Source organism: Gavialis gangeticus, unplaced genomic scaffold (genome assembly GCF_001723915.1).
Source record: "Gavialis gangeticus isolate Ggan-Ray unplaced genomic scaffold, GavGan_comp1, whole genome shotgun sequence".
NCBI lineage: Eukaryota > Metazoa > Chordata > Crocodylia > Gavialidae > Gavialis > Gavialis gangeticus.
Genome location: NW_017729034.1, coordinates 58,243,478 through 58,253,416, shown reverse-complemented (window position 1 = coordinate 58,253,416; position 9,939 = coordinate 58,243,478). Strand labels below are relative to the sequence as shown.

General features: G+C 40.3%; 1 protein-coding gene across 3 annotated transcripts in view; it reads right to left on the bottom strand.

The window, feature by feature from the left end:
• Positions 1-1,065: 1,065 nt before the first annotated feature.
• Positions 1,066-9,939, bottom strand: part of TRIM67 (tripartite motif containing 67) — a 61,270-nt gene continuing 52,396 nt past the window's right edge. For all 3 annotated transcript variants that reach the window (XM_019527647.1, XM_019527648.1, XM_019527649.1), the window contains exons 9-10: positions 6,981-7,143; positions 1,066-4,884 (exon numbers count right to left, since the gene is read on the bottom strand). In XM_019527647.1, coding sequence (XP_019383192.1) covers positions 4,819-4,884; positions 6,981-7,143 — 229 coding nt within the window. In that variant the 3' untranslated portion in view covers positions 1,066-4,818. The remainder of the gene's footprint in view (positions 4,885-6,980; positions 7,144-9,939) is intronic.

Sequence of the window (9,939 nt, the reverse complement as noted above, 5' to 3'; positions counted from 1 at the left end):
GCAGACACACAGTATTGCTGATCAGATAAACTGAAAACAAATGTTGTCAATAAAGCAAGACCCTCCAACTCACTTCTTTTAAAACAAGAGTCTTCTTTTTTTGTTGATTTGGGTTTTTCTCCCAGTGTCAAGTGAGGCCCTTTCCATTTCATTGTACCATTTTTATCATGTTTGATTTATTACTTTGGCCTGTTTAAAGGACTCATAGAGAATGTAATCTTTCTTCCATAAAAGATCTGGACAATATATTTTATATTAACTATACTGAAGTTCCAAGGTTAAGGCTTTGCCTTGCTATTAAAAGGACACTGCAAATTTATCAAAATCTAACTGCTTTGTTTCATTACCTCACTGAGCAAATGATACACCATTCCCTGATCACAAGCATACACAGTGCCTTATATTTGTTAGTAGTGGGTTAGCCTTGATCTAATTTTTCCCTTACCTGTTGTATTAAATATCCATACTAAAGTAGAAGAAAAAAAATTGTATGTCACATTTCTTCTTGCTCTAGAACATCTAAGAAACTATGATATTAGGTGCTCTTTGTCATCTTTACTAGCTATACTTAAAAAAACCCCGAAAAACAAAACACACCTACAGCACTAAAACAGAACTTTATCACCACTGAGAACCAGCTACAGCAATACATTACAATGGCATTATTTACAATTTGATGGCATATTATGTATATAATAAATTACATGTTAACACTTTTCCTCTTAAACTCTGATATAGGTAATATTTTTTCGTTCAGTCCAATATATTTTTCCCCTATATATCTTAACTATATAGGATAGATTGGGAGATGATAATGCTCTTTCACCGGTCTCTTCTGAATTTTAGAAGCCAAATTGTGTTAAAAGTTCTGGATAGATCACAATATCCTGCTCTCTTTACTAACGCTTTTACTTTGTATCTCTTAAGATCAGATATAAGGAGGGATTGTCAGATAGGCCAGCATGCAAACTGATGTCAGGTTTTAGAAGTAAAACTTCAGTTTATTTGCTCTTTCTGAACTTACCCAGAGAACAGAAGCCAGTACCAACCACACGCCTACCACTGTGTGGCTTTGACAATGTTCCTGACCACACTTTTTTTTGTCTAATTGGGTTTACCAAACAAAATGGGGAATTTGTAAAGGAAAGGAAGAGGAAGAAAGTTTATCTAGGCTAATTCTAAATCACCCAGGGTGTAAGGTAAACAGAAGGTTTCTCATTACTCTCCAAACCATACCTTTTATTGTTTTTTCCCAGTGGCAGACATGGTTTGAGAGCCTAGATTCTGGAGTAACAGCCTTTTATACTTAACAGAATTTAAAATTGCTTGTTCTAAACTCTGTAAATAAGTTTACTACTCTTTTCTGGAGTCTGCACTATAACAGATAAGTTTCTCCCCAGTTTAGGGAGCCTCACTTCTGTAGGATGGATTATTCCCATGCAATGTTTATTGGAGGTGCCAGAGGGAGATGGAAGAATGGAAAGAGGGAGCATGGTCTGAGGGTAAGTCTCCCTCTTCTCATTCTTTTCCTCCCCTCCCTCGTTTTCTACAGGCACTCTTTCCCCTCTGTGCACAGATGATGACAAGATAAAGACCTCTTGAGCCAACCAGGCTTAGACCTTGAAGACCCTGGTGAGATCTACTGGCAGTGGAATGAATGATCTCAGACCTGGAAAGAGAAGTGAATTTCCTCTATTCCTTCTCACATTGTGCTAGTCTTTAACAGATACATTTTGTCTGTGCATGCACCAATAAGGTACTTTTTGACGGTCATGGGAGCTTCACGTTTGTAGTCAAACACAGAATAATTAGTCTCCTAGCCTAGTTCTAATTATTTCAGCATTGTCATTGTTAGACAAACTGCTAAGCCTCACTCAGCTTGTAAAAAAAAAATGTATTTCATTAGGCCGACTTGGTTTAGTTCTATGGACCTTAATGAATCTAAGTCCTTGAACAGATACATAACCAAAAGTAGACTCACCCTCTGTGGACTTAAATTTAAATGAGCAATACTAATACAGCATTCTAATTTCTAACTGCCTATCTTTTCTGCATTTTCTCTAGGTTAAAAGGAGACTGCAGTTTTAGCTAGTGTGCACTGCACTTTTACTCATCTAGTATGTACAGACAGCAGCAGTAGAAAGAGTACCTCCATAAGTCTGGAGTGTTCCCTGACCTGCTATTCATGTTAAATTAGATCTTGGAAACCTATATCACTCTGCATTTTCCCCTAAGTGACACACAAGGAATGATACAGAAGCAACTATGAAAAACATCACTGACGTCAACATAGGTATCAAAAAGTATTCTAAACCCATTTCAGTATCCACTTTAAACATCCAGCAGTGTCTGCATATTGGACAGATTAAAATCGATTTGAATTTTATTTCGCACATCTTGTGAGTAGAGACAAAAGTTCAGTTCTTATGTCTGATATAAACAGTGCTCTTTTGTTTCATATTTAATAAGAACAGTAAAAGTGGAGTGCTTGCTTGTATTAACATTGCCATGAGACATTTTCTAGTATAAAAATCTATATGCAGCTTAAACAGTATTCCAAGGCTCTGCTGTCTGTTAGGTGATGGTTGAAAGGTTATGGTTAAAACTTTACAAGACAACTATACAGTGATAACACTCAAGAAGAAATTTGGGGTCCAGTAGCATGCTAGCTGAGGTAGGCTTAAAATAGACCCCACTGAACTAGAAAATCCTGCACAGATTCAGATGGCATTAAACAGACAAAAACAAAGAAACAAACCACAGTTAGTCTCTGCTAATCTGAGCAAACCAAAATTAGTACGGTCAGTTATTACCAGTCCTTAAAAATAAAATGTACTAATAAAATCTCTCAGTCTGAGGAAATTACAGTTGCTTTCAAACTTACTAGTTTGAGTTGTCTTGTTTTTCTGTTATTCAAAGAAGATGCATTTATTTTCTGTAGAGGGAGGGGAGCTGAAAGATTGAGTAATGATGGGCACCCTGCACAGATGATTATAGACCACTTACTGCTCAGTTCTGCATAGTTTAATGTTCCTTATCTATGGCAATTCATTATGACAACCCCTGTCCTGCAGCCAGAAGCCTAAGACCTCTGTCCCAGTCAAGCCTTCCTGTCACTTGCTGTGACCAGTAATGGGGATGTGCTTTGGCTGGAAATCAAATGTGTGCCTGCAGCTATGGGCCTATCTGCCAGAAGTTCACCCTACCCTGGAGGACTTTACCCAAGGCAGTAAAATAGATCTTAATTTAAAAATAGCTTGGGCAGTGTTTCTTAACCACATATACTGAAGTGTGTGTGTGTGTGTGTGTTTTCTCTGTATACAGAGCAGTTGTGTGTAAACAGAATGAATAGAAAAAGCAGAACAATAGGAGGCAGCAGCCAGTGGTGCGTTGGTCGAATAGCACCACAGTTAGGTTGGATCACGAGTCTAGAGTCTTAGATGCAGTAGAACTGTATATCCTTTTGTACCTTGCAATTATAAGTTAATTCAGTCAGCCACCTACCCCTCGCCAAACACATACCTCCACATGCTTTGCTGAGAGAGGGAGAGAGAAAAAAAATTTAATATGCCTATTAAAGATTCTAGGCCAATCAGACTCCATTTGAAAATACTCCTCATTGCCTTATTTGGGGTACCCACAACATTTCTGAGGCACAAAACAAAGTTAAGAACCAGGTGATTCTTAGGTTAGTATCCAGCAGATCACTTAATATTAGTTATAAGTCTACAGTCCTCTTCAGATTACCCAGAGGCTTAAAGATAATTTGAGAAAATGAAGGCCTTTGATGCTGAGAGGTGCTGCATATCCACAACTCCATGAGCACCACAGGCACTTGGCACCTAGTAGAATCAAGGCTCTAAAAGAATAAATGATCTTTCCCACGTGGTATATTTTATTTAAGCAATTTTGGAACATCTCTGATGACTTCAATGGACTCTCCTCCATTGTCATTTCAAGAGGTGGTTGCTGCTGGTACCCACTGCAAGATCTCCCATTTGTGAGAGCAAAAGCCGCTACAGTCACATAAAAAGCACTAAGATTTATTGAGTACTTTTTATTCCTACCTAAAATGTGTGCAACCTAAATGAGCATAAGTTTTGCATAAAGCTAATTTGAGCCTCGTCTTGCTCCTACTGAAGTCAGTGAGAGCTCTGCCATTCATTTCAGCAGGAGCTTAATCCAGAAATTTCACCAGTTTTCATGACAAAAGAGATTGTCATGATAACATGGTCTGATCTGTTCAACGCAAGCCAAAGAATGTCCCCAGAAGTGTCTACATCAAGCACACAACTCCAGTCTGAGCTGTAGCTCAGCTTTTAAAAAATGTATCTGCTCTTGATTTACGGTTTCAAGGGACAGAGAATCCACCAGAACACTCACGAAATTGCTCTGAGGGCCCTCAGTGATCATCATCTCTTCCTTCATCACCATCGTCCTGGGGAGCACAGATCCAAGTATGAAAGGGAAAATATGCTCATTTTAGCTGTCACCCTATGTTTGCATCTACACTGAGCTGCAAGTATATTTATATTGAAGTATATGAGTGTGGCATCTACACTGAGCTGCAAGTATATTTATATTGAACTGTATGAGTGCCCCCTGCCCATTTGTTTAGTCTACAACCACATTTGTCAACAGTGTAAAATTAAGAGGGGGATGTAGATTTATTTGAATTATCAGAACACTCTGGGATCAAAGTCCAGTGTAAGAACTGCTGTTATAGGGATGAGTGCTTTTTTTTTTTAACCAATGTATGCAAATAGCATTTAGAAAGACTACAAAAATCCAGCTTGGCTATAGGCAGCATGAATTCAGCTAGTTGCTGGGCAGCTTTGGCTGTTTTACACTCTGTGGCACCTCCAGTCCCGTGTGCAGAGTTACCTGTGCAGAACAGAAATAACTGCTTAGAGTTGAAACACAAATCAGAGCTTCATTGCAAATCATTTGGGAAGGCTGAGAATAGGTGCCATGCTAGAAGGTCTGGGTGACTGAGGAACTGGGATTTGCGGCCTGGTGCAGTGATGGATGGTGCCAGAGAGAAGCCCTAAAATGCAGATGCTTCTCTTCTCAGAGGCTAGAGCCCAGGTATGTGCGTTTCTCCCCCACCCCCCCAGTTTAATAGCCATTGGTGAGCTACCTCTAACCCAGCTACTGCCACTTACCAGAAAATGAGGTAACAATGCCTAAAGCATTCTGGGGAAATAGAGAAGGGCAGAAGACAGGGTGGATGTGCACCTTGCAGATTAACCAAATCAGAGATGCAGAAGCTTTCAGTTGGGTAGAAGTTCTCCTGTATTAACTAAAGGAAAATTGTTGACCCCTCCTTGCTGGGCTGTCAGGGCAGGAGTGAAGAAATTTTACTAGTCTCACTATAGCCAGATTTCTAGAATGACACCTCTCACCATGTTACAGGGGTGTAGGTTGTAGCCGCGTTGGTCTAAGGACATAGGGAGATGAGGTTCTTTGGTTAAATCTGATATTTATTAGACCAACTCAAATAGTTGGCAAAATTCTTCTTTACAAGCTTTCGGGTATATATACTCTTAGTCAGGCTGAGGAAGCATCTGCAGTTGGTGTGCGCTCTTCCTATTCATTCCATGCAAGAAGAGCACACACCAACTGCAGATCTTTTCTCAGCCTGACAAAGGGTATTTATACCCAAAAGCTTGCAAAGAAGAATTTTTCCAGCTATTTGAGTTGGTCTAATAGAAGATACCAGATTTACCCAAAGAACCTTGTCTACCTCTCACCATAGTATCCAAGTACCATCTAAAAGCTCTCACAAGCTTAAACTCATGAAGGGCTTTTGCCCCTTGTACAACTGTGTGTGTCAGGAAGGAAGAACAGATAGAAGGCACATTAAAGCAGCAGTAGTGTAACACCAAAAAACCCACTTAATTAATAAATGACGTAACTTTGTGGCTATTTGTCTATCATTGTCTATGTACCTCCACTGTAGGCTCTGGGAGATAAGGACAATGGCCAGATTTTTAACAGTACTGAGTCACCTAAAAAAAGGCAGATAGGAACTTAGTGGTTCTTTTTATGAAGAAAGTGGGAGTTAGGTGTGATTTTAAAAATACCAATAGGCACCCAGCTGCATATTTGAAAACCTTTTAAAAATATCTTTAAAACGTTATTGTGCTCTCCCTGGGTATAGAACCCCATTACAATAAGACCTCCATCTTTATGTGGTTGCTTGGTCACCACTAGGAACAATTCTATCATTGTTCCTATTACATTACAGTGATACATTGTAGTAACACTTTCATTATTACTGTGCTGTGCAGATTGTCTTGTTTTAGTTTAGAGCATTTTGCATCCTTAACTAATCTGCCACTGCTGGTCATTGTGGGACAAAGCTGACATTTAGTGAATGCCTTCAGCTTTCAGGGTGATGGTTCACTAGAAGGTTTCAGTACATCAAGGCCCTGATTCTCTTTCCAGCAGTATAAAGGCACAGAACCATTTATAAATTGTGTGTAGTCAGAGTGAAGCTACAGCGTTAATTGGGTCTTCCCTGTGGAAGAAAGTATTTTTTAACCTACTTCTCCTTTGCTCTATTTACCATCATACCATGGAAATTGTACTTGCTCTTCAAGGTTAATTATTGCCAAACATATGAAATTAGGGTATTTAGGAAACCACTACTTTTAGTCAAGGCTGCAGAACTGCCTTAGAATACTGCTGCTTTCTTGGCTGGAGGAGCAGCACAGGAAAACCGTTTGGGAAATAAGTTTTTGAATGTTTCTATTATATTTAAGGTCTCATTACCCTATATCTGGGACACAACACTAAAATTGAAATTCCTTCCTTCCTTTTAAAGTGTTGCTAACCCCTACGCAACCAAAACTAGGACAGTCCATCCATACTGACCCATAAGAGCTGTATCTGTCATGCAATACTTATTGACAGGCAGTCAGATTTGTCCTTAGTTAACATGCACAATGACTTAAATTGAAAAGGGGAAGATTTACCTGTACATTTCGGTTGAGGCTCAAGGCAGGCAGGAAGACCCCTTCCACATTTTCAAATGCTGTGGGTCCTTGCTGCTGCCCATTTATATAAAAGGTCAGGTTATGCTTGTTTAGGTCCAGGAGAACACCAACAGTGGCACCTTTAGAAACACCCCCTTCTGTCCTGAAAAACAAAGGGAACATACTGGCTACTTTAGTAGAAGCAGATGGTTAGATTGCACCAAAGTTAGTTTAATAATGCCCCTCTTATTGAAGTGGAAGGAAAGTAGCACACCCTTTTGAAAGTAGTGTGGGAGGGAAGGGGGGGTGGGGAGAAGGCATTCATCTGACCAGGGAGAGGGATTTTCACCTACTCTAGGGACTTAGTGGGGGCAGAGGAAGCTGATAATAGGCACTGCAGTGTGTGTTACTCCTCCTGCACCCCTCTTTGAGAAATTCTTGATCTGCCCTTGGACACATTCATCCAGTTCAGTACAAGTTTACCAGATACGTTAGATGACCCCAGCCAGATGCCTATCCAGCCTTCTCTTAAAGACCCCCAAGGTAGGGAAGAGCACCACCTCCCTTGGAAGCCCCTTCCTAATTTTGGCCACCCTTACTGTGAAGAATGTTTTCCTGATATCTGGCCTAAATCTTCTCTCTTGTCAGTTTGTGACCATTGTTCCTTGTTACCCCCACAGGCACCCTGGTGAACAGAGCATCTCCAATCCCTTGCTGCACCCCCCTAATAAATTTCCTGATGGCCCTGGGCAAACTTTTAGTATTGGGCCCCCTTTTGCCAGAGATGATAATAATAATAATAATCAGACAACAGAAAAAAAAATTACCATTTATACATATAAACTGAATTTGTGGAAATAAAAATGCAGGATTAGGTATATGTATATACACAATATTAAAACTTTTTTTGCAATTGTAATTTTTTTTTTTTTCATTTTTGGGCCTCTTTTCTGTCTAGGCCCTGGGCTGCCACTCAGTTCACCCATGCCTGTGTTTGGGTTCACTAGGCAGCAGCATTTCCTTGCTGCCTTCCCTCTTGCAGCCAGCCCCTGTTCAGCTGTCCTGGCTCTATTTGCTGCTGTTTCTCTCTTGAAATTACAGGAGACTTTTGGCTCCCTGTTAGACTGGCCCAACCCCAATTTCTTCTGAATCACTGGTACAACACTCATTCGTATTATAATGTAGATATCCCTGCCAAAAAACAGAACGGCCACTGTTCTAGGTGCAGGCCAGGGTCTAAAAAAATAACAAGCACTTCTGGCTGATATCAGGCAGGTATGAATACGGCTGGTATACTGCCAAGTGTGTGAGTCAGCATGGCTCCCTGAACTGTCTGTGACATGGCACGCTGAGGAAGAAACAAAATGTTTGGTTTGATTTATTAATAGTTGTAGGCTAAGATTTTCAAGTGACTAGGAACCTTGGGTGCCTTCATTTCTGTGCACCTGACCTGAGATACCTTAAATGCCTGATCACCCAAACAGCAAGAAGCTAACAGAGGTGAAACATAATCAGGTTCGGAGGAACTGCTTAAAGCACTAGAGATGGGAGCTAGTTCAGTGACTGACAAGATGTTCAGCCAGTGAACTGGAAGTTTGTTCCAAGGTTTGGAATATTGCTAAAATTAGGGATAATCAGTTGTATTCTGAGCAGCTGCTGAAAGCCACTGAGTCAGGGTCTCTAGTCTCTACCATGATGATAGATTCAGCCAATTATTACATGCAAGAACGATTTGACATTATTGTCCTTTCCTTTGGGACCTAGGCTAGCCCAATGCCATACTACTTTAAAGGGCATTGAGTTAGAAATCCACTAGATATGTGAATTGGCCATAGGCGCTGATGCTTTTTTAATGCCATTAGAACTTTATAATGAATTTACAGCCTGATACACATGCCTTCAGTCTGAATAAACTTTTAACTTATTTCCAACAGAAAAAGAAAAAAAATCCCCTTAATTCCAAAATGGCAAAAATCACATTTTTCACGTAATATAGACTGGACATTTTGATGAATAACACAAAACCTAATAAATGCAACTAGGATGCATATGTAGAGAAGAGCATTTGAACATTAGTGGCGGTGGGTGTTTTAGTTTTGTTCTCTTGCTGGCATAACTATGGAGACAAGTTTGCCTGGCTCTTCCTAGTCCCTGTGAAGTTAAAGGAAGTTTTGCCCTTGTGTTCAATGGAAGTAAGATTGGGCCCTTTGAGGGGCTTCCTAAATGAAATATCTTCAGATGATGTCATTCTTATAGTCAAACTCATTAGTTTGCCCTCCTGTCACATCATGAAGTTCACCCCCCACCAGCTCTGGATAGTTTTAAATCAACAATAGCTTCTGATATATTACTATTTGCCTTTAGTGTGATGCTCCTTAGGATTCATATTTTTTAAGTTTATCTCAACAACTCAGGATAACATGACAAGAGTCAGCAACAGTAAGACAAAGAGATATTTTGATGGGTTTTTTTTCTTTCCTTTTAATACCAGATGACATCTTTTTAAATGATGCTGTTCTTTTCTGGGAGCAGAAATTTTAAGTGTTACCAATTACCCTCCTTTTTCTGTATAATAAGTCAATGAATTCTCGGAGGCTTATTAGTTGCCTTCTAGACAAATCCATTGAGATACTGTTCCCTGTGCTTCCCTGCTATGCTAAAGGGATGAAAACATACGCCTTTGCTTGTAAAAGCTGAAACCCTTCTGTTACAGGCCAGTAGGGGGTGCTTCTGCATTGAGCCACCCACCTCACTGCGCCCGACTACCTTCCAGGCTCCGAGTGCCTCCCTGGGGGCGCCTCATGTCTGGCCGACCCCCTTATAGTTTCATACTTTCTAGGGTCGGAAGGGACCTGAGAAGATCATCTAGTCCAACCCCCTGCCATAGCAGGAAAGAGTACTGGGGTCAAACGACCCCAGCAAGGTGTTCATCTAACCTCCTCTTAAAAACCCCCAGGGT